The sequence below is a fragment of the Dipodomys merriami genome, unplaced genomic scaffold, assembly GCF_024711535.1.
Source record: "Dipodomys merriami isolate MVZ:Mamm:240054 unplaced genomic scaffold, mDipMer1.0.p SCAF_15, whole genome shotgun sequence".
In the NCBI taxonomy this organism is placed as follows: domain Eukaryota; kingdom Metazoa; phylum Chordata; class Mammalia; order Rodentia; family Heteromyidae; genus Dipodomys; species Dipodomys merriami.
The window spans coordinates 7203971-7229051 of record NW_027202826.1 but is presented as its reverse complement, the minus strand read 5'-3'; the positions used below and the strand labels follow the sequence as shown (position 1 = coordinate 7229051).

The 25081-nt window shown below is 40.4% G+C and overlaps 1 protein-coding gene across 3 annotated transcripts in view; it reads left to right on the top strand.

The window, feature by feature from the left end:
- Slc10a7 (solute carrier family 10 member 7) overlaps positions 1-25081 on the top strand; it is a 167965-nt gene that overhangs the window by 103023 nt on the left and 39861 nt on the right. For 2 of the 3 annotated variants that reach the window (XM_070022167.1, XM_070022165.1), the window contains one exon: positions 19107-19142. The exons of the other annotated variant lie outside the window; for it this stretch is intronic. In XM_070022167.1, coding sequence (XP_069878268.1) covers positions 19107-19142 — 36 coding nt within the window. The remainder of the gene's footprint in view (positions 1-19106; positions 19143-25081) is intronic. 3 annotated transcript variants of the gene reach the window in all.

The following is a 25081-nucleotide window of genomic DNA, read 5'->3' as shown; positions in this document are numbered from 1 at the left end:
AAAGCCCTGACAGGCCCATGACACTGGCTAGTGCTGTAGCTGTACATTCCTATACATAATTGATGACGTGTGGGCACCAGAACACAGTACTATAGATTACCATACAGCGAGGGCTTTAGCCTTTGAATTTTCCATTTCTGAATAGAAATGACTCCTTGCTAGCAAAAATTCCAGAAGGACTTAAGTTTGCTATAGTAATAAATAGTCTTCAGAGAACAAAGCACCCACCGGCATTGGAAAATTTGGATAGTCTTAAGGTGCTATCTTTATTATCCTGGCTTCCACTCCAGCCATTTTCAGTTTAGCAACACTTGGGGACATTTGGTTTTACTGACATTTTGTTGCTAATTTTTTAAAATAAAATTCTTTTAGTGTTGAGGTATGCTAAATTACCAGTAGGAAGTTCTGAGGTATTACTTAATCTCTAACTGCCCTTTGTGTTTCTTTGGATCATTTGCAGATGAGCAAGTTAATAGCTGTCTAAATCTGGTTGTCTTTTCATAGGAGTTTTTATAGGAGACTCTTGTCATGGAGTGGTTGATATCTGTTGAGTCCCATTCACTGAGCCCTGTCTTCCATTTCTTTTAAACACAATGCATTCTTGTCCCTAGGCCTTTATACATTCTGTTCCTACCATATCATACTTTACCTCTCCACTCATTCCATTTTTCTGGCCATTCCTGCCATTATTCTTCTTGGCCCTTCCTACGCAGTATTTGGGTTTCAGGTTTGATGCCATTCCTTCCCCAATCTTTGCACAGCTTTATCTAGCTGTTTCCTTCATTTCTTTACCATAGCTAGACTTGTAAGATCATTTAGGATAGAAACAAGGCCACTGTCCTAAGTTCCCCAAGCTCAAAGGTACAGAGTAGGTGTCTAATAATTATCTGTTGAATAAATTTACAAAGACCCTAATAATAGAATTGAACTTTAAACAGAAAAAAAGTATTGTTGGGCTTTAGATGATAGCTTGTTAAAATTTGTAGACATCCTCCATTGTTGTTTTGTATTTCTTACAGTATGTATTTTCCTAACAATGCTGTATAATAGAAAAACAGACAAATTATAATTGTTACACATTTAAAAGCCTGTGAAACTTGTTGTGATTTCAAATGACACAAAGCTTACATTAGTTAAGAAATGAATATCGCTGAAAAGTGTTGCTGTTCCAGTTAAACCTAATCAAAAAGAGGAACATATCTATTTTATTCTGTGATTTTAGGCTTTTTTATTTTTATTTATTTCCTTTTTAGAAGTAAAATTTCTCAGGAGAAGAAGTGATTTCTCTAAATCTCTACTAGACATTTATATAGATAACTATTTCACAGCAGGAAGAAAAGGTCATTTTTTTGTCATTTCTTAGACTGCCCTTACACTTCAGAAAACAAATGCACATTTTCTTCTCTTTCAGTCAGTGAAACAGAAAGTGATTTAAAGTATTCATACAAAGTGACTGATTATTGTTTTTAAGATACTACTTAATTTTAGAACATATTCTACAGTTTAAACATATTTAAAACAAGATGGTTATTAAGCTATCAGCTTGCAAATTAGCTTCTTAAAGTTTGTAAATTAGTCATTCATTCCTAGGAGCAATAATTTTGAATTCCAACCTTATAAATTGAGAATAGACTTATAATCACTTTTTCAGGAAAGAACTGAAATGCAGTATAGTGCTGTAGGCTCTTCAGTATCAAGTTCAGACCTCAAAAAAAATCACTGTTTGACCTTGGACAAATGACCTAACTGCCGTGTGCATTGGTGTCTTCATCTCTAAATGACTACATCTCTCATTGCCATTTTTCAGAATGATATAACACAGAGTCCATAGTGTTTGGCAGATATGCTAATAAATACAATATACTGTTATTATATAATAATCAGTTGTAAGCAAAGAATCATTTATTCTTTTATTCAACAGTTTTTTCTTGGGTTCCTACTACACCCCAGGCATATTTTTAGGTACAGGAAAAGTAAGATGGAATGAAAATAAACACAGTCCCTGCCCTCATAGACCTTCCTGCCTAGTGAAGGAGACACAAATGTAATAAAGAAAAACCCAAATTAAATATAAAATTGCAACTGTGACTCATCTACAAAGAAAATTCATGGGTTCTTGAGAGTTTGTGTTCAGGGGAATATTCAGGGGCTTCCTCAGTCACTAAAGTCAGCTAATACCTCCCAAGAGGAGAGAGCATAGCTTTCTCAAGGAAGCTAACTGCATACCTCATTGGATGGACTATGGAGAACAAGAGAGATGGAAATGGGGAGGCAGGCAGGAGCAATGGTACAGATATAAACCGCAATTCCAGTGTTGATCTTGAATGAACAAACTACTGAGGGGCAGAGGAACTAATTGATGAAGAATTATATTCCAGCAAAGAGATGGGCCTGGTTTTCCAGAGTATAATGAGCTAGAAAAAGTGGAGTAAAATGACCTGTTATAGACATAACATGCATCTCAAGCTGAATTTTGAAATCAGAATATTTGCCATTGTACCTTCCTGTCTCCTCTTGTAGTCCTGCCTCGGTTGAGGCCTGTAACTCTGCTGCCACTGCTGAGCCCTCTGGGTCAGGCCCCCCTTCCCCATTCCTGAGACATCTCACTCTGGAAGGAGTTATGGGTTCAGATGTGAGCAGTTTACCTTAAGAGTTGTGTTAACTCCCGGGATCCCGTTACATTCTTAACATTTACTGATGACCATAGAAAATGTCTGTTTCTGTGAGGTCTGTCTCTGTATTTAGAATATTTGAAATGAGGAAGTGGCGCTGTAGCTCAAGTGGTAGAGCGCTCGCCTTGAGCTGAAGAGCTGAAGGACAGAGCCCAGGCCCAGAGTTCAAGCCCCACGACCGACAAAAAAACAAAAACAAACAAACAAAAAAAAAAAAAAAAAAATTCTAGAATATTTGAAATGAAATCTGGAGAAGTATTCATCTAAAAATGATGTTAAACTCCATTGTCTGTAAATATGCAACTTTTTTAAAAAATCAAAAATAATTGTTCTTCTAAGCAAAAGGGACTTGTGAAAATATCCCAGTTCTACATTTGGTAAATCTCTTTCATGACTAGCTTATTTCCAGACAATTGGAGATCTTTTTCTGTGTTAAATTTATCTCAGTAACCCTTATGTGCAAAACTTCATGTGCAATCATGAGAGAATGAGTGTGGAAAAGGCAAAGTGAGTGTTACTATTATTGTAAAGGTAGGTCTTGTCTCCCTGACCTTTGAAAAGGGTCTAGGCCCTCTGGGTCCCTGGGGCACACTGTGAAAACCGCTATTTCAGAAGTTGCTGTGAAATTTTATAGCCAGATACTTTTTTATCTTAAAGGGTTCTTACTGAGATGGCATTGCAGGGGGTATAAAATGAGTGGCAAGAATATAGGTGATCTGGCTCTCTTCGGTTTCTGCTTGTTATTTTTTGTACATCTGCGTTGGAACCCATTAAATTAAAAATTCTAAACAATTTTTTTGTAGTGTTTAAGAGAGACTCCCGTAGGCATTTAGACAATACAGTATTTGAAATTCCTGAAACACAATCTTCTTTGCCTTGGCTCTGGTGTGAGTATCAAGTGTGCCATGGTCCCCACGTGTCTACCAGGTCACTTAATGCTGTCTGTGACACGGCCTTGCCTGGAGATTGCATCTCCACGCACTGTGCTTGTCTCCCAGGAAGATCTGATTTGTGAGGTAGACCTTGAGTCAGAAGAAGATTGTGAATCTCTGTGCTCTCTTCCATTTCAGAAGTGACCCAACTTCGTATTGTTGTCCTCACATGGCAGTGAAATGCGTTTGGAAGGCAGCTGGGAATCTGGGAATGATGCATCTCTTAAAACTGGCATTGGCTTCTTTCACTGACAGTGGAAGAACAACATTCCTTTACATGATTTTTCTTGTATTTGTTAGGAATCTATGCCCATTCTTTTTCATCATACCTTTCCCTTGAATATTAAGCTCCACCATCACCATTAATGGGGACAAATTCCACCATTTTTTCATTTATTTTAATCAGATATTTCTGTCCAATAAATGTTAAGAACTTCCTATTTTCCCCTTCACAAGCGTAATAGTACCTGCAGGGAGAGAAAGACCATTTAGATGGAAAAAGACCAAGATTGAAAACTCTGTGCTTCTTGTTCATAAGCCATGATCACTTAATGCTTTGGATCATGATAGTTTATTTTTCAAATTATTGCTGTTACTTTTTTTTCTCCTTTCCTTTCTCCCCTCTCCTCTCCTCATCTCATCTCTCCTCTTCTTCATATGCCTGTTCTGAGTCAGGGCCTATAATCTTGCTTAGCTTTTTTGCTCAAGTGTGGCATTCTGCTACTTGAGCCACAACTTTACTTCAGGCTTTTTGCTGGTTAATTGGAAAGAAGAGTCTCTCCGATTTGTCTGGCAGGCTGGGTTCAAATTGATTCTCAGATCTTGAACTCCTGAGTAGCTAGTTATATAGGCATGAGCCATGGTGCCCAGCCATGCTTTTTTTTTTTTTCTTAATAGGCTTGGCATTTGAACAAAGAGTCCCCTTAGTAGTCAAGTGTCTGTCACTTGATGCAAGACCCTGACAGTGTTTGCTTTGTAATGAGGAATACACATAAATGATGAAACATTCTGGAAAGACAGATGAAAACTCACTTTCCTTCACTTGATCTGAAACTCTTGGGTAGCCTCTGATGTGTATCACTCATTTATCTAAATGGTTGGGAATGTGCTAGGCCTGGTCAGAGGTCACCGATGAGATTTCCCTAGGCCACCTGCAGACCACAGATGTGCCTTCTCAGGCTTGCATAGTGGGGCCTCTACGAGGTATGTGTGTGTGTGTGTGTGTGTGTGTGTGTGTGTGTGTGTGTGTGTGTGTGTGTGTGTGTGTGTGCACGCGCGCATATGTGTGTGTGAGCACACGTGTGTGTGTGTGTGCGCGCGCGTATGTGTGTGTGAGCACACGTGTGTGTGTGTCTGTGTGTGCGCGCGCGTATGTGTGTGTGAGCACACGTGTGTGTGGGGGGGGCACAGGTGGGTTTTCATTTTAATTTGAATGCATACATTCTGTGTTTTCTAAGTTGGATTCATCTCTATTATCTTTCCCATGGCCCAACTCATACTTACCTTGTGTGTTGATGGCTGTCAGCATTTGAATGAGCAGATGTGCAACAAGCCATCACATCTGGGAGAAGAGTAAAATAGCATCCAAGAATATACCAGATGTATATACAAATGCATAAGCTATATTCTGTGATGTAAGAAATCACCAGATAGGTAATTCTTTGACAAAATTAAGTAATTGCTGATTTTTCTACTTAGAATATGAAAAATTCAGAGGGAAATAATATTTGATTAAGGAGCACGTCTAAAAGTGAATTTATTAAAGGATTTTTTTGTAGCTTAGCATGTGGAATTAGGAGGTTTTTATCCTCAAAGAGGGCATCTCTTAAAACTTTTGCATTGTGTTATTTGTATTACATACATAGTATTAGATTATCTGTATAAAATATGCCGTGCACATTTAAGTACATACAACCAGCTATCTGTCAAGCCTAAAACACTAGCAGCATTGGTTTGCCTGAAAGGTCCCACAGCACCACCTAGTGCCCTGGACTTTATTTTGCATAATATCTTTATAAATTAAAAAATTATATTGACCACATTCTAATTCAAATATGACACTGAAACACGTGGGTTATTTAAGCAGTGCTATGAATGAAATAAGTGAACTCTTACATGTTCAATTAAAACATTTCAATAAAATTCTAAAAAATAATGGTTGTATAAAAGGTTACCAAAAGTGTTTTCTGGATAAAAAATGCAGTAATGGATTTAAACCATAAGAGACATTTTTTGGAAGATTGTTGTATATTTTCTATGATTTAATAGAGCTATTGGTAAGTTTAAAAATCCAAAACAGATTCTTATTCCTTTTGTTTTTTAATCTGTTGTTTTATAGTAAATTAAAAGTAATCTTGCAGGCTGCTTCTTGAAGTCCATGAATCCTAAACTGTACAGATTATACCATCAGCACTACTTGCTACAGATCTTACCCATTTCAGATGTAACTATAGAATCACTTTTTGAGCTAGACTTGTGAGGGATTAGCGATAAATAAAATAGCATTTAATAAAGAAGGTGATATACTTTGACATTTTCATATGGAAAGAGAACCAAGAAATAAAGTGAAGTAAAGAAAGAAAAGGCGTTGTGCAAAATACCACTTATAATAGAATTGTCCTAAGAAAACTGAAGACTTGAATAATTCACAAAGACTGGGTGGATAGGTGGGTGGGTGTGTAGAGGAATGGATAGAGGCTGGTAGTTTTTTGTTTTTCAGATTTTTTTGTTTGTTTGCCTCACTTCTGTAAGGAGGTAAAACTTTTAAAGTCTCTGGGTTGAGTAGACTGCTAGAAAATTTTCCTTTTCATTTTGTACTTTTCCAAGCAACGAAATTCTTTTCTAATGAGATATTCATATTTTGTCTAGGATCAGCAAGGGCTGAGTATTCAAATTATTAACCATTGCGTTTTTCTTTAATAAAAACAAAGGCAAAATTTTGAACTAAAAAGAGTACAAGTGTCATGAGATATGCACCACCCACCACAGAATTGTCTTCCCCTGAGGCCTGGTGATAGGTTTGTGTTGTTCAACTTGCAAGATATAACAAGGCAGAGTAGTTGGCCTATGTATGCACTTGATTACAGTAGTATCTGCCTCATAGTAAGTGCTCAGTAAATAAGTGTTGAATGAATGAGAATGTATTACTACTAAACTGTACTGTGTGGCAATGTGATGCATTGTAGTAGAATTTACACCACTGCACATATAAATATATATATATGTACAGTTCCTTTTAAAATTTCTGATACCACTAAAATAACACTAATAAAACTTAGTTCTGAGCCAGTTCAACTATGGTTGTACATGCCTATCATCTCAATACATGGGAGGTAGAGGCAGGAGCATCGCGAGTTAGAAGCTAGTCTGGGATAGATAGCAAATTCCAGGTCAGCCTCAACTGTATTGCAAGACCCTGTTTCAAAAGACAAAAACAAAGAATTAGTCCAAGATTTATAATATCAAAGGTATTTATTATACCTTCAAATGTTCGTGTATGTCCAGTGTATTTTTTTTATTTTTTTAATAAAGTTATACCTTCACATTGCTTTCATTTGGAACTCAGACATAATGAAACTCAATTAAAAATTACTGTTTCCCTTTTATCTCAGTTACTAATAATTCTATCATTAATAATTCTATCATGGTGGCCTTTTAAATTTCTTGCTATTATATGAATCATTCATGCGAATTATTGTTTACTCAATTCCTAATGACATTTTTAAAATCTCATGATAATTTTATAGCTACCTTGTAGTGAAATTCTACCTAAACTAGCATGCCATGTTGCTTTAATTCAAATGTCTAGCAGTGGTATGCATAGATTTTGGTTTCTTAACTGTCAAAGTGTGTAGAAGTTGCCCTCTGCTGGGGAACTAGAAAAATTTATGTGGACATAGATTTTTCAGTTTCCTTAAAGACGCTTAGTTACATCCATTGACTTGCTCTCTGGCATGTACAAGTTCCAAAGATTCTGAAATACTCAACAGAGTACTTCAGAATAAATGTCTGATGTGCAGATACCACAGAAGTTTCTGATTACAAAATCCTTATTTGCAGCACCCCATAGTTAGCAAGGTCTTGAAGCAACTGTGTAAGGTAGAATCAGTCTTCACTGAACCACAAAGGGGAATTAGCTGTGTAATTGTTCAAAATGAACCAGTGTCGTTTTTAACAATTCACCACAGGAATCTGGGAGATAAAAGCCTAAGTACTCAAAAAAGAAAAAAAAAAGTTTGTGTATCTAGCTCCTTTGCATTTTCTGGAATCAGGTGATGAAATTTGATTATGGTGAACTGATCTACTTATTCTATTCCTTGGTCACCTCTTTTTACTAAAACCATTGCATGATCGTAATGTGTCCCAAGTCCATTCACTATTTCTGGCAAACAAAGATGGTACAGTTCTGGCCCTATCCTGTTCTGCCTTCTGCCTCCAGGACCTGGGCCAGGCTTTTGGTAGCGGTGCCTTGGTTGGGGCTGAGAGTCCAGGATCCATCTCCGAGTATCTTACTCTCCAGTACCACATCTTTCTTCTCCTGCCCATTGATAATTTAATTTTTAAAATGTTACTAAAAATTTAAACTGGCTTAAAATTGGTGTTGATGATGGGAGGTGGGCAAGGAGAGAAGCGGCTCCCACAGCTCGAATTCCCAGTCGTCTGCCTTGCAAAGAGGAGAGAATGGGGAGCGATTATGCTCACATGAAGTGCAAGTCTTTCTTAGGATGGTTGGTTAATACACTGCCTTCTCTCAGCTCGCAGTCTCTCCGCATCCACCTTTAGGACCAGTTTCTCAAGCTGTAGGAATTGTTCTGGCTAAGGAATATTTATGAAAACCAGAGTAAACCAGACTGTTGATAGATGAGACAAGGCAAGTGGGGTACAGCTGTCTCCATCCATTTGTCCATCTCACACTCAGTATTGATCGCCACAGCCAGGGCTCACAGCAGTGTGTGCTGTTGTTTAGACTCATCCAGAAGAAGCGGTGAGCTGGGCCAGACCATCCACGCTGTGCATGTAGGCCATCGGGTTTTCATCTGTTTATGTTAAAGGTCTTGTATAACTCTGAAGACCAGTTTTGATTAAACTGTTACTTTGGACGTCTTACTTTAAAAGAAATCAATTTCTAATTACTCCAGAAGTTTATTTTAACATCCAGAGGCCTGAATTAAAGGCACCTGTCTCAAGTCTCACACAAGTCCTTTCTTTACTTTTTTATTTTATTTTAATTGTATTTATTTATTTGTTTATCTTTGGCTGTGGGGCCTGAACTCTGGGCCTGGGCGCTGTCCCTCAGCTCTTCAGTTCAAGGCTAGTGCTCTACCACTTGAGCCACAACTCCACTTCCAATTTTTTTTTCTGCTTATGTGGTGCTGAGGAATCGAACCCAGGGCCTCATGCATACAAGGCAAGTGCTCTACCACTGAGCCACCTTCCCAGTCCCACCTCTTTACTTTTCTTCATTGGCCTTCATACTGTCCCTTCCCACTGTCTTCTGTAAAGCTAACTCTCTTTTGTGATATTTTGCAAAAATATTCTTCCTTAGTCTTTTTTTTTTGTCGGTCGTGGGGCTTGAACTCTGGGCCTGGGCGCTGTCCCTCAGCCCTTCAGCTCAAGGCGAGCGCTCTACCACTTGAGCTACAGCGCCACTTCCTTCCTTAGTCTTTTGATCATAGGTTTGTTGGGGGGAGGAGGGGTGAAATCTTGTTTGGTGGAAAGAGGAGATCTTTCCTGAGTTATTTCTAATCTGTCTTAATTTTCTTTTTTTTTCCTCTTTCCTTCCTTCCTTCTTTCTTTCTTTCCTATCTACCTACTTTCCTTGCCTGGGTGCATGATAATATAGTGCAGGTTTTGGCTTTCAAGTCTTCTATATGTTTGTAGGACGCAATATGGCTTCAGAAATAACAGGGTGTTGGAATATGAGGCACACACTTAAGTGTGAGTCCTTGTGTTTCTACTGACTCCAAAGCTTGAGTTAGAATACCACCTCCTTGGGTCTCAGCTTCACAATTTATAATGAGAATAGAGCAAATTATCTCCTGTCAGCTAGTATTCCTTGATTTTCCTAATCATCTAAAGACTCTTAACCAGTATATAAAAACATGATAGAGACCAAGCATGGATGCTCGAACAATGCATGGCCCACTTCCCATTCTTTCTCTTACTGCTTGAGATTTCTGTAAAATGTTTCTGTCTGTGTATTTCAGTTTTCCCATCTGCAAATTTTGTCACAGGTCTGTTTGAAGACTGAATGACTTTGAATACGTACAAAAAGTACAGAACAACCTTTGATCTATATGTTGTAGGCATTCAATAAGTGTTCGCTGCTTTCTATTATTAAATATAAGGGTCTGAAAGCATTTCAGAAAGTATGTTTCATTTGACAGAAACATTGCTCCCTAAGGGAGGTGTGTTTAGACACATATTCATTCGTCCATTGGTTCAACATAATATTTGTTAAGTCAGGCACTTATCAGACAGCTGTGGTTGTTATTGTCTTGAATTCTACCTGCTCACACTTCCTATAGTTTAACCATAGTCTCTGTTTTCTCACCTATAAAAATCGGGTTAGTCTATTTACATTACTTAAAATTTGATAATGTGTGAAAAACACTTAGGACAGTTTCAGTATATGATATGCTTTACTAAATGCTAGCTCTGGTTATGATAGTAATATTGGGTATCTATTGAAATGATGATTCTAAAACATGAAATGCCACAGGCTCATCTGTTCCAGACCATTAGAGCTCTGGTCTACCACTGGGCCATGTAGAATCATGCTCTTGATGTTTTAAGAGAGCTGTGCTTTTTGTACACAGTTTCTCTGTACCACGGATAGACCAGCTTTCATGAGTGCCATGAGAAAACAGAAGTATAGTCCCTCAGCAGATATTTGTGTCTCCATGATGGAATTAGGGTCCTAAACCCCACTCATTGCACCTGCTGGAAAGCTCCTCACTTCCTCCTCTCTCGTCTGTCCCCTGGTTTTGTCAGTTTTGGCAAGGAGAACTGTCACTGGATTAGAAAGAAGTAAAGTAAATATTAGAAAGGAAAGCAGAAGTAAGATAAACAGACTCTGTTGGCCTGGCTAGAACAGAGTCCTTAGAAAGTCAACCTTTGAGGTGACTGGATGAGTGTTTTCCAGAAATCATACAGAATAGGCGCAGAATCAACAGCTACGGATGAGCGGGTGTCACTGCAAATATCAAAAGAAAGAATATACACTAATCACTAGTAATGTGTCAGTCTGGAGAAAAGTATAGACCGCTTAATTACACAGTAGCTTCTAAGGAGTTACAAAGGAGCATGGGGGTGATATTTAGAAGCCTGTGTAGGTTCACCGAAAGTCAAGTTACTAAAAATGAAAGCGTGTTACACTCTGTTCCATTTGAAATGGTAGTTGTTAATTGAAAGCAGTGTTGTGGAGCAGAGACCTGCCAGCCACCGCCCTTGGGGCAACTGTGGGCATGCGCATTTGCTCACCTGTGTGTTTCCCTGGTGGCTCCTTCCCTGGGACAGCAGAATGGAGAGGTTGCAAAGCCCGAAGTAATTATTATCAAGCCCCACACAGGAAGCATTTATTAGGCTCTGCTCTGGTGACTAAATCCGTCCATCTTGAATTTCAGTGTGCCTGTAGCTTATCTGGAGATCTGGCTAAGATGCAGATTATGATATATTATGCTGGGTTACGTCTGGGAATTGGCAGTTCTGGTAAGCCAGTGCTGGTGGGCCTGAAAGCACATTTCAATCTAGGGAAGGTATAGATTCCAAAAAAGACCTTTAGGAGATTCTCCTATTTAAAAAGAAATAAACTCTAGCTTGGAAGACATTTTAGTTGGTTAGAATTTTACTTATTCGAATGATCATCTCCAAAGAGGATTATGTCATCTTGGAGGAAAGTATTTCTGGTCATACACAAGGATTATCTGCTAATCATTTCCTTGTATAAAGATATTAGCTCAGTGCTGCTGTTCCCGGGGAGTTACAATGAGCTTGATGGCTTCCATGTGTAGACAGTCAATTTTGCCTAGATGGGGCTCCTCTACTGGAAAGCTGCTTTGTTGGAAGACAGGTGTGTGTGTGTGTGTGTGTGTGTGTGTGTGTGTGTGTGTGCGTGCGTGCGTGCGTGCGTGCGTGCGTGCGTGCGTGCGTGCGTGCGTGCGTGCGTGTGTGTGTGTGTGGATTGGACGCTTCATGCTTGCTAGGCAGGTGCAGGTGTTTGATGAGTTGAGCCACACCTCTAGTTTGGTATATATTTTTTGAGCAGGAACAACTGACTATCCTTTTCTTTTCTGGTCCTGGGACTTGAACTCAGGGCTTAGCCATGGTCCCTGAGCTTTTTTTTCCTCAAGGCTAATGTTCTACCACTTGAACCACAACTCCAGTTCCAGTTTTTTGGTAATTAATTGGAGATCAGAGTCTCATGTACTTTCCTGCCTAGCCCAGCTTTAAACTGTGATCCTCAGGTCTCAGCCTCCTGAGTAGCTAGGATTACAGGTGTGAGCCACTGGCACCTGGCTCTCAATGATCTTTTAAGGAATATTGATAGAGCCAAATAAAAATAGAAGCAAAACAGAGCTGGGTGCTAGTGGCTCATGCTTGTAATCCTAGCTACTCAGGAGGCTGAGATCTGAGGATCGCAGTTCAAAGCCAGCCCAGGCAGGAAAGTAGTCTATGAAACTCTTATCTCCAGTTAACCACCAGAAAACCTGAAGTGGCACTGTGGCTCAAGTGGTAGAGTGCTCGCCTTGAGCTGAAGAGTGAGGGACAGTGCCCAGGCCCAGAGTTCAAGCCCCACAGTCGACGAAAAAAAAAAGAAGGAAAACAAAGATATAATCTTTCTGTCTATTTGCAGGGTGCATGTTTTCCTCCTGTTCATTCCTCACATTTATTCGCCTCAAATTCCTGCTGTTTCTCTCTCCTTCATTGTAACTTGACATCTTTAAAGTTGTTGATATTCTGTCTTTCTTTTTTTGTCTTCTTTTTACTCCAGCTTAACTTCCACATTCTGTAGTCCATTGAAATTGATTTCTCCTAAGTCTCTGAAGACTGTGAGCCTAAATTCTATATTCCTTAATTTCTTCTCTTCTCTGTAGCCCATACCCCCCACTCATATGGTGAGGACTCACTCAGCCATATGACTGATCACTCTGGGCTTCCTTCATAATAATCCAGTATACAGACACCTCAAACGTATCACCTTCCTCCAAAAAACGAACCTGTTCATTTCCGTTGCTGCTGTAGCCCAGTATGTGGTTCTATGATCACAAACCACGACCTTCAGCAGACAAAGTGTCTTTCTTTACACTTAATCACCTCCATCATTTAATCAATCAGTGCACCTTTACAGTTCTTCTTTCACCTTTGTGTCTGTCCTGATGGCTGAGATTTGATCGCCTTAGCTCTCACATCAGCTATCAGCGCCTACTTGAATATCTACTGAACAGTCTCATAATTCACCTTCTTCTCTTTGATTTTCCTCTTTAGTCTCCTCTCTCCACCATACTCAGAATTATTTTTGCCTAAGCACAGCTGTGGGCAGACCTTTCCCAAGGGCTGCTGTCCCAAATGCAAGACTCAGAAATCCTTTTACCCAGTTAGCAGTTCACCGTGGGTTGCTGGGCCTTCTGCCTCATCTGGCTTTAACTGCATCTCTCCCCAGCACCCCGTGCGCCTTGCCTTCACGTTCTGCCAGGTCTCCTCATCTCCAGAAAGTCCTCTAGGCTCTTGCCCCACCTTCCCAGCCCCTCAGCTCTGCACCTCTTTCTCATCCTTACCACTCTACCCTCCCTGTTGAATATGCTGTTGCTCCCTGAGGCTTTCAGGTCAAATACTCATCATGTTATTGTGAGTGCTTGTCTGTGTTTGCTAAAAATTTGAGGGCATGGATTGTGCACCTTTCACTCAGTACTGTGCCTTAGGACTAAGAGGCCTGTATGGTATGTGTTGGATCATCCAGCAGCAGATTGAAATAAAATAATAATAAATATTATAAATAAATAATGTTATAAAATAATGAAACACTACATAATATCAGGTACATAAAATATGACATATAGTAATAAAATACTATAAAATAATAAAAAATATAATAGGGTTATGTTTCATATGAATATATATGTATAAGAATCTTAAGGGCTGGGAAGGTGGCTTAGTGGTAGAGTGCTTGCCTTGCATGCATAAGGCTCTGGGTTCGATTCCTCAGCACCACATAATCAGAAAAAGCCGGAAGTGGTGCTGTGGCTCAAGTGGTAGAGCATTAGCCTTGAGCTGAAGAGCTGAGGGACAGTGCCCAGGCACAGAGTTCAGGCCCATGACCAGCAAAAAAAAAAAAAAAAAAAAGAATCTTAAGCCAGGTGGCGGTGGCTCAGGCCTGTAATCCTAGCTACTCAGGAGGCTGAGATCTGAGGTCATGGTTCAAAGTCAGCCCAGGCAGAAAAGTCCATGAGACTCTGATCTCCAATAAACCACTAGAAAACCAGAAGTGACGCTGTATGGCTTGAGGTAGAGCGCTTGCCTTGAGCTGAAGAGCGCAGGGACAGTGCCCAAGTCCAGAGTTCAAGTTCCACGACCGACCAAAAAAAAAAAAATCTTAATTGTGGTCTGAAAAAGTTGTGATGTTTTAAGAATAAGATGGTAAAGGTATTTCTTAATGGAGGTATTGGGGTTAGAGAGGAACAGATTGGGGCTGTTTGCTGTGATGGAAACTCCGAATGAGCATAGGCCATATTCAGCCAGCGCTCTCCTCTAGTTTGATGTCTGGCTTATACATAATACTAAATAAACATTTGTTTACCCAAATGTAATATTATTTAGGTGGATGAGCCAGCTTCCCATATCATAAGGTCTTACAAGGTGATATTGCTTTAATGGAGTTACCATAGTCCAAAAACAGTCATTAGCCTTGCATCTCCAGAAGCTGTGTCGTGAACATGCCTCCCTGTGACTGTTCCAGGAGAAGCCATGTCAGCCAGTCAGTGTATTCTCTTCCTGTCAGAAATGCCTCCCAGGAAGCAAAAGTTAGCACCTTCAGCCAGCCTGGTCCCAGACTGGGGAGAATAGAGTTGGCCGATTTCAGAGGCCAGTGAAATCCGGCTCCAGTAGTCTCATAGCATCAGGTAACTTGACTCTAGTCTACCACACCTCGCAAACAAACCGAGTGCTGTCAGCTGCTGGATGTCTGCTCCCCTTGACCTACAAACATACAACAAATAGTTAACATGAAGGCACTTTGTGAAGATCCGGGTTTAAAGAAGATAGAGGAGGAGGGAAGAAATCCTTGCTGGACAATACCCACACTTTCTCTTCATTACTCTTCCTTAAGTTCTTAATGTGTCTCTATTTTAGAGTTTACTCTACTTATATATCTTGGCATCCATGCTTATAAAAATACTACATTCTCTGTTGACTATTTTGTTTAATGTTAGGTATCTCTAAAACTCCCTCATACTACCTTTTTTTGTTTGTTTGTTTGTTTTTTGGTCGTGGTGGCTTGAACTCTGGGCCTGAACACTGTCCCAGCTCAAAGCTAGCACTCTACCACTTGAACCACAGCACCACTTCTGGTTTTCTGGTGGCTTACTGGAGATAAGAGTCTCACAGACCTTGATGCCCAGGCTGGCTTTGAACCATGATCCTCAGATCTCAGCCTCCTGAGTTGTTAGGATGACAGGCATAAGCCACCAGCACCCAGCTGCCTAGGATTTTTAAAAATCAAACCCATCATTACATATTGGTTTGACATAATTTCATTTTGTTAGCCATACTTTTATTATTGAAGAATAAACTTTCTCTAACTTTTTAAGGGCTCACTGTATGCTAGACACAGGACAAAAGGCGAAGACCCTGGCAGGATCGGGGAATTTTAGTTGTCATAAAAAATGTAAAATAATCTTTATATTGGCATAAGTACAAGGCTCAGAGGAAAAAGGTCAGAGCTTAATTTTCAAAAAGTTAAAAGCATACATAAAATGAATCCATGCCAAACATTCATTTAAATGAGTAATGAAGGAGTCTGCAGGATAGTAAAGTTGGTTCTGAGGAGATTGTAGATTTGAAGGTGAGACAGGCCATCAGAAAAGCATATTGAGTACATTTGCTACATTAGAGATGAAACTCTAGTTTTGTCTAGAGACTCTAGTTTCACTTAGAAAGTAGGTTGTTGTTTTTTTCTATTATGGGTTAATAAAACGGTGGTCTTGGTGGCCATGTTTCCTACTAAATAAATCATTTCCGTATGTTAACGTGAAATTGTATAGCCTATTGCTTAGCCAACAATAAGTAGACGCTAAAGAAAGGAATAGCCCTTTAGGTAGCTAAACAATCCTTTAGGCAGTGCTCCAGGATGCTGCTGAAAGAACACACAGGCCTCTCCTTTCCCTTCCCTAAGAGGGCCTGAGGGGGAAAAACTGAGGACTTTGGGCCTACTGGATGTGCTCTTAAAGGATATCTAGAAGATACAGCTGCAGAGGCCAAGTTTTTATTTACACTGTACAAGAGCTCAGTTAAAAGACAGGAAGACAAGGCAGCAATCTTAGAGGTTTGAGGTCCTTGTAAGAAAGTAAGAGTGACTTGCTGTCAGGCGCCGGTTTGCCTCAATAGAAAGAGAATTTGCTGTCTGGAGGATTCCTGGCCGTGCAGCTCACCAGTGAGGCTAAGAGAGAGTCTCACTTCAGAGGAGGGGCAAGGCCCCTCCCTCCCCCACAAAGCTCCCCTGTCATCCTGTGAAAACCAAGGTAATGGTCACTGTTTCTTTTATCTTGGTACCCTTTGTCTTATATATAAGTTTATCTGATGTGGGAATCAAAAATGGTGAGACAGGACAGAGGGTAAACCAATGCAGCAGCCATACTCACTCACAAGACACTATGATGGAAATGAGCTTTACGACTTGGAGGGGAGGGAAAGTGGGAGAAAATGAGGGAGGGGTAACAGTGTTTGACAAGAGTTGTACTCATTTCCTTATTTATGTAACCGTAACCTACTCTGTGCATCACCTTGACAATACAAATACATATTTTTAAAAAGTGAGTTAAAGCAATAGCTTGGGAATGGGCTCTGAAGTTATGTTAAGTATCTGATCACCATGGTCATCGCAGTGAAATCTCCCGATAATGTTTTCTGCCAAAAACAGAATCAGGAGTATACTCCCATGTTGCCTCCCCCACCCCCCAGTCCTATTGCAGAGAATTCATTTTATTCATTGCTGAAATCCATTTTATTGGGATTTCTGGTGGGTTTGTGTTTTAATGCAAGTATATCTCAGTGTCTCAGATGTAACACTGGAATGTATTCATACTGTCATTCTGTCAGAGGTGTAAATGGATTTTCTGAAAGTTACTTTTTTTTTTTTTTCAGGAGACAATGAACGCCATTACTTTGTGACTTGAGACACTTACAAATCCAAGAAAAAAAATAACATTTATTATCTGACTTTTCAGCTTCCATGATTATTGCTGTCAGAATTTTTAAGTTCTCAGTTCACCCTTTTTTAGTTTGGATATTTGCAAAAACGACTTTAAAAACATCCCATCACATGATGATTTATTTCTGTTTGTTTCATGTCATAAAAGGCATAGATTGCTCACATCTGTAATCTTAGCGACTCGAGATTGTGATCTGAGGATCATGGTTCACAGCCAACCCAGGTAGGAAACTGTGAGATTCTCATCTTCAATTAACCATCAGAACACCGGAAGTAGAGCTGTGACTCAACTGATAGAGCACTAATCTTAAGCAAAAAAAGCTCAGGGACAGTGCCCAGGCCCTAAGTTCAAGCCCCAAGACTAAAAGAAGTGTTTGAAAACAAATGTTCTGATTTGAAGTGAAATGGCTCCCCATATCAACAGCCAGATCTTCATTTCTACCCAACCTTGTAAAGCTTCAATTCCTCCTAAAGTCAGAACATATTCCAAGTCACAGAGAGACCTTGTACATTCTAAGCAAGAACTCGACCGCTGAGCTACATCTCCATCCGAGGCAGTAGCCATTCAAAGTTAAAGACGATATTGGCATTTGGTACATTCTAGCTCTTTGAAATGTGCTACTAACAACCTGTTCCATAGACAGAAATGGAATTGATACTCCACATACATGTTTTCATAAGTAAAGTATGACCCTTAATTTCAAATGGTGTATTCTCTTTTGCCAAATGCAAAAGTTTGCATGAAGCAAGTGTGTAAAAAGATAACCACATGTGTTTATCTAAGTCCCAAATACTTTTAGTCCCATTCATCATGCCTTCAGTGTTCACACAAAGTCCTCAGGCTTACACTCAGGCCTGGGTGCTATCCCTGAGCTTTTTATTTGGGGTTTTTGTTTTCTCAAGGCTAGCACTCTAATAGTTGAGCCACAGCTCCACTTCCAGTTTTGTTTTGGTGGTTAATTGGACATAAGAGTCTCACAAACTTTTCTACCTGGCCTAGCTTTGAACCGTGATTCTCAGATCTCAGCCTCTGAGTAGCTGTGGTTTTAGGCATGAATCACTGACAATTGGCTTAAAGGACTGCTTTTGAGAAGTAATACAGCGGTTCTCTGTTTCTGTCTGTCTGTCTGTCTGTCTGCCTGCCTGCCTGCCTGCCTGCCTGCCTGCCTGCCTGCCTGCCTGTCTCTCCCTCTTCCCCCCCCCCCACACACAGATTCTGAGAAATTTAAAGTTCCAAGTAGAATGTGTTAACAAAACTATGAATTGCTTTTTTTTGTATAAATCATAACAGAGTGTGAGAGAGAATTAAGAGAGACAAATAATCCTCTGGCACTCTAAATTGAAACCCGTCACATTAACTCCCAGCTCCAACACATGCTTTTAAAGATTTACCTTCATGAAACCTAAAAGCTTGTATTCTGCCTCATTGGCACCAGCCTCAAACGGTTCCCTGTCATTGAAGAAAACAAATCTTTTGCTCCTTTCTGCCTGGGGGAGGCAGAGGGACCGTGGTGGTCCTGTGTGGCGGAATTAGATGAAAGACTTTTCTTCCACCATGGAGACTCGGAGTCTAATCAAGTGAAATGAGTTTTGAGATCCCAGCTCATTTCCTAGGGGAGGTCAGGTCGCATTGCAAAATCACGACATCTCATTCATCACAACTGACATGGTCTTTGCTCAGGAGAGGGCCCCAATGGAGACCAAACCACCTGTCTTCCCTCAAAAAGGGGCACTTTATCCAAGTTAGAGTTGAAGGCCTTGGAGTGAGGACCCTCACCAGCCACCGGCTTCTCTCTGTATACTACCTGTGCAGTGTGGGAGGGGACTTAAGTTCAAAAGAGGAAAGACAAGTTAAGGAAGATGGGTGGCTGTGTGTTTAATGATCCACATAGAAATAGTCTTGGTGGAGATGCTAGCGGCGGATGGCAGGGGAGCCAGGACCCGGCTCCTTCTTCTTTATCACCTAGATTTCCTTAAGCAGAAGTGAGAATAACAGCCTGCATCTGAGTTTTAAATGTGAAAGAGCATCTCCTGCTTCCCAGGCCAATAAATGATCATTATCTCTTTTATTTCTTTCAGGGCATCGTTGTAACACCCTTGCTACTGCTGCTTTTTGTGAGTATTTTGATGTTGCCTTTAATATCTCTTATTAAAAGCCATCTACACCCTTTAAGGAAGGCCATTAGAATAAAAATTGAAATTTGAATCCTCCTTGGCACCCTGAATCACATTTAAGCAGGTGTTGCAGCAAAGTGGTACCAGGAACCAGCACACAGACACATGCGTGACGGTGAAGAACAACATCAGCTCCCAATTATCAGGCCTCCAACCCTGACTAAATTATAAGTTATTATGAATTAATGACCTGTGACACAGGGCGCACACATGCTGGTCTTTATGTTCTCATTAGTGCTGGTTGACCCAGTGTTTGGTAGTGCTGCACAGGAAGAACATGGGCCCGGGGACCAGGACAAGCTAGGCTTCAAGGCTAGGTTTGTCTGTAGCTGGCTCCTCTGGAGTTTCTGGTTCCTCCGTGGTTCATCTGTAAAATGGGAAGCAATAATTCCCCCACCCCCAATCAGGCATTCCCCCCCCCATGATAATGAAATGTGCTTTTGAATTAAAAAAAAAAAGTAAGTAGATACAAGCTCTGGTTAACTCACCCAAAATTGTTCTGAACACAAGAAATGCTAATTAACTGTCTTATTTCCTTTGGCACTAGGCATATGAGAAATCAGATGAAAGATTATAATAGAAATTAATGTTATCTCATGCTGAGCAAAGCGTATGTAATCATGAGTGCTACCTAAAATATTTTATGAACTGTGAAGTTTTTTCATACACACATCCTCCAAATATAAATCATTTCACTTACCACTGAAATGTAGTGGGATGTGTTTCTGGGGATGAAGTGGAGCTGTTTGACTAGGACTATTTGTCAGGGAATTAAAACTATGGGGAGAATTTATTTAATTATAGTGTAATTACCCAAGTTGGAATTCAATTAGAGTAATAGAGTGAGGGACTTCATTTCTAACCAGCTGTGTGGGAAATAGAGAGAGATAGACATCCTCCTAAACAGTTGGATTCTGCATCTTTTATGAAAGACATTATCTTCAAGTAATAAGCCCCAGCCTCACCCTCCTTTCTGAAATGCTCACTCCACTCTGGCAAGGTCACAAGAGTCAGATCATCAGATCACTTCCAGCAGTAGAACAAACTTCATTCATCATTCATTTAGATCCCCCATCCCCCCCAGCCCCCAACTCAGAATTTGCAGTGGGTCACATTACAACTAAAGATGGCGTTTGCGTTAATTTGGAAGAAAAGGCTTGCTTGCTGCCCACCTGTGCACATGGCTACTAGCAGATGATGCCAGGAACTTGAACTCAAGATCCCTAAGGCAGTTTCCCAGGAGTATCCCTCATGGACAGAGGATATAGGCCAGCCTGGGAGACTGGTATAGAGTCTGGCCTCTAGTGACTCACAAAGTAAATGACTCCATTGCATGACATCCACTTTCTCCATTGCAGAAGAGAGATGTCTCATGTGACTCATTTTGGAAGAGTGCAACAAGGTGACTGAGACCTGAGATAGTGCTTAAAAGGATCTATCTGTCTGTCTGTCTGTCTGTCTGTCTGTCTGTCTGCAAGTAGTTGAACAAAGGGAGTCTGATTCAACATGTCAATTTATGAGTACCATGCCTCTTGATCAATGTTATTTCTTTCATCATCCCTCATCTCTCTCGACCTCACCCATTCCCTCAATTTACCTAGCTCCGTGTTCACATATGTACACCAAATATGTGACTTTACTTTAAGTGACTCTAACACTGGGATCTATGGTACCATCCTTCAGCTTATGATTAAAGAACCAAATGAGCGCTTTCTCCCTCTTCTTCCCATCTATGTGTAAGACCTTTTCTCTGCTGATGAATGTATAACATCACATCACTGCAAGCTTTCTCCACACAGACCTGTGAGCTTGTGTGCTTTAGTTGGTTCAACATCGTAAAATAATAGAGAATAGTAAAAGAAACTCCAAGACCCTTACTGTAAAAGTTTAATGCTTCTCTTCTGATCCAATGGACTTCCCAGAAGTTCAGTGCCATTGCACTTTGGCAGATACTCCTGTGTTGCATGATTTTCAATCACATGAGGAGTACACACTTGTTTTGTCTGTTTGGGTTATTGTGCAGCTTACAAACTATGAGACTTATTTATACTTGGGTTAATGGGACTTACTGAGCAAGACAAGAACCCAAGTGACTTAAAATAGGAGCACTTTCCATAAGGAATGTATTGAGCCGGTGGCTCATGCCTGTAATCCTAGCTACTCAGGAGGCTGAGATCTCAGGATTGCTGTTCAAAGCCAGCCCAGGCAGGAAAAGCCATGAAACTCTTATCTCCAATAAACTACCAGAAAACCGGAAGTGGCACTGTGGCTCAACTGGTAGAGTGCTAGCCTTAAGCTGAAGAGCTGAGGGACAGTGCTCGGGCCCAGAGTTCAAGTCCCATGACTGACCAAAAAAAAAAAAAAAGAAATTTTTTTTTATATTTATTTTTTATAATTTTTCCCTCAATACCTGTTTATTTGTTTATTCTAGTCATCCGATGCTTCTGTTAGTGCTTGAACTCAGGGTCTGCACTCTCTCTTGGCTTTTATATTCAAGGCTGGTGTTCTACTATGTAAGCCAAATCTCCATTTCTAGCTTTTTGGTGATTAATTGGAGATAAGAGTCTCATGGGCTTTTCCTGGACTGGCTTGGAACCATGATCCTCAGATCTCAGCCTCCTGGTATGAACCACCTGTGCCTGGCTTCAACATCCTTATAATTGTTGCTCCGAAAATGATACATTAAAGTCCTACCCTCCAGTACACAAAAGGTAAAAAAAAAAGAAACCACATTATTTGCAGATGTAATTAGTTCAGATGAGGACACGGGGAGTAGGCTGGGCTCTTCATCTAAGAGCAGGAGCAGAGACCCACAGAGAGCTCCAGGTGAGGCAGAGATTCGCATTCTGCCAACACAAATCAAGAAATACCACTTCAGAATCCAGAAGAGACGATTCCAGATTGCTCATCTCAGACTTACTACTTCCAGAGCTACGCGAAAATAACTTTGTTGCTTTAAGCTGCTCTGTTTGTGAACTTCGTTACAGATGCCTGCGAAGCTAAGATAGCTCCTAAAAATTTCATCACATCATTATATTTTGAAAATGGAAAATTCTTGGTAGTCAGGCATAGTTTCTGGTGAAGATAATTTTGCCAGTGAAGTCTTGACTCCCTGTATTCTTATTGTGCTGTATGCAGATGGGAATCAGACAGGCGTGACCACTTTACACGTAGCAGCTCCTCTCACCTTCTATAAGAAAGCATCGATTGTGTCGCAGCTTCATGTCCCAGTTTATTTCTACAAAACATGCCTCTTTGGAGACATATATTAAATACATACAAATGCATTAAATTACTACTTTTTGAACGTTGATAAATCTCGATTAACACCTGAGGCAAAAAAAAGAAGATGTAATTGTTGCCTTGTAAAATTTTAAAGCTTAGAGAGTAAGCAGGAGTAAGGAATATGGAAGAAATCTAGAGAAAAAATTAACTGCTAGGCTGTGCAGTTCACACTGAGTTTAATAGAAGCTCATCGCAGGCGGGGTCTGGGTCAGGGAGAGAGCAGGGACAGCCTTGGTCTGTGATTATCATTCATTTCTCTAGTAATTGCTGCCTGTGATAGAAGAGTCTTCAACTTTTGAGCCCCTTGCTATCAACAAAAGCAATGTATACAGCTATTAAGGCCGTGTGTAATACTGTGATTTTGAATAGCATCCCACTTACAGTTCCGTGATCGATGGTCACGTGCGGGAGAGAGATGTACAGAAATGTTAGCAGTAAGCATAAATGACTAACAGGAGGAACGAGCCATTTGCTTATCTCAGTGGTTTCCTTCACACTGCGCCAGTTTCTCACGTGTGCTTGGAAGTGTCTATCTCTAAAGCAAGTAAGGATGCAATCGCTCGTGAGACTGGACTAGCTCATCTCCTCCCTGCAGGTGTCAGTCCCAGAGGTCGTGCTCAGAGAAGTCTATAGAACCTTTCTGAAATGCTCATGCTGACCCCCACCCCATTCAACTTTATCCAATTCTAATTGGGAAGGAAAGAGAGAGCGAACCCTTGGTGAACAGTTTCAAGTGGTCTAGATTTGACAGAGGTGTCACTGGTAAACTCTGTCCCCTCTTTAAGACCATGGGCCCCAGAGAAGCCAAGACTCTGCTGGCCTGAGACTTAGAAAAGCTCACAGGAGTGACAGAGAGTGTGATCTTGGGCAGCACTGTCTTCCTTGGTTTTCCACTGAGCCTAGTCTGAGTGTGCTCCTTGAGAGCAGGTAGGGTCTCCAGAGAGGAGAGAAACAGCCTTGCCTGGAACATACACTTCTGGAGGATCTCAAGCATCTGTTCTGCGTTCCAGTTAAAAGGACAGTGAACAGGTTCTTTGGCTCCTGAACCACACTCCTGACAGACAAGATGAAATCATTGCCCAGTGAATGGGGAGCAAAGTGTGTTCACGCCTGCCTCTAAGCCCTCCAACTTCCCCTTCGGGTTAGGAGCAGCCAATTCGCAATTTAACTGGGCACACTTCACTCAAGTTTCTGTGTGGTTTGAATAACCAGGAGCTATGACGGTCCACATCAGGCACGGGGAAAGCCTGTGCATAGTGTATGCAAGGTCTTCAGTTCACGTCCCAGCATCCCCCAGAAAAACCCCAAAACCTAAAAACCAGTTTTCATCAAAGTTACTGGGAGATAATCTTTTGGCCTTACATATTAAATTAGCATATAATAGATGAACTTGGAGGATAATCAGGCTAAGTGAGGAAGGACAGGCAGAGAAAGACAAACAGTGCACCATCTCACTTATATGAGGAAGACAAAAAAGCTAAATTCCAAAATAGAGGGTGGTTTCCAGGTTCTAGGTGCGGGAAAGTTATACACTGGCTTACAGCATGAGGCTCCAGTTAGTCATAGCGGATTGCATAGTTAAAGTTGGTTAAAAAATAATTCTTAAGTATTTTTACCACATACAGTAAAAGGAACTAGGGGAGATAGTTGAATAGCTTAAACTGGGATAATCATTTTGCAGTGTGTGTGTGTGTGTGTGTGTGTGTGTGTGTGTGTGTGTACGTGCGTGTGTGAAGTCATATTATGTGCCTTCAATATGTATAATTTTTGTCAATTACACCTCAATAAAGCTGGAAAAATATAAATTATCATATGCACAAAATAGTGAAGCCATGCTTTCTGTAATATTTATCTTTTAAAATCTGTTTTCTTCTTTATGTCTCCAAGAAAAAAAAAGGCCATATACTTAGCTATAAAACGATCATTTCCTCTGCTAAATCGACTCTCTGCGCAATAACCCAATTTTACTTTGATATACACAACTAAATCAATATGGCTGTTTAACAACCATATTCCTAAAGTTGATAAAAATCATACTTGTTTTTACATTGAGTCTGTCACCTGCCATACATTTATCTTGTCAATTTCGTGAAAGGAATTAGTTTAGTTTGCAAGTGTTCCTTTGAGAAAAAGACAGCAGTGAATGAGGGAAAGGCAGAACTGTAGTTCATGGGGAAAGGTGAAATCCTACCAGTTGACTTAAGCTCCCAGGTCAGCTTTTTGCTAGTTATTTGGGAGATGGGGATCTCGCAGACATTTCTTCCCAGGCTGCCTATAAACTATGATTCCCCTCTCCCTCCCCCTGGTCTCAGTCTCCTGAGTAGCTAGGATTTCAAACATGATCACCAATGCTAAGCTTAAATGATACTTTTGTGACAGGAAGGAGACATTAATGAATTTGCCTTCCATAATGTAAGTACAAAAAGTTACATCCAATATGAAGCCAGCCCCTCTACTTCTTTCTGTGGTGGTTCAGAGAAGGTGGAATTGAGTAGGAATCTTGATCTGTGCCTGAAGCTACTTCTTCCTGATTTATTAGCAAAAGTGATTGCATATTCTTGTCATACCACAGTATAAACTGTAAATACCTATTC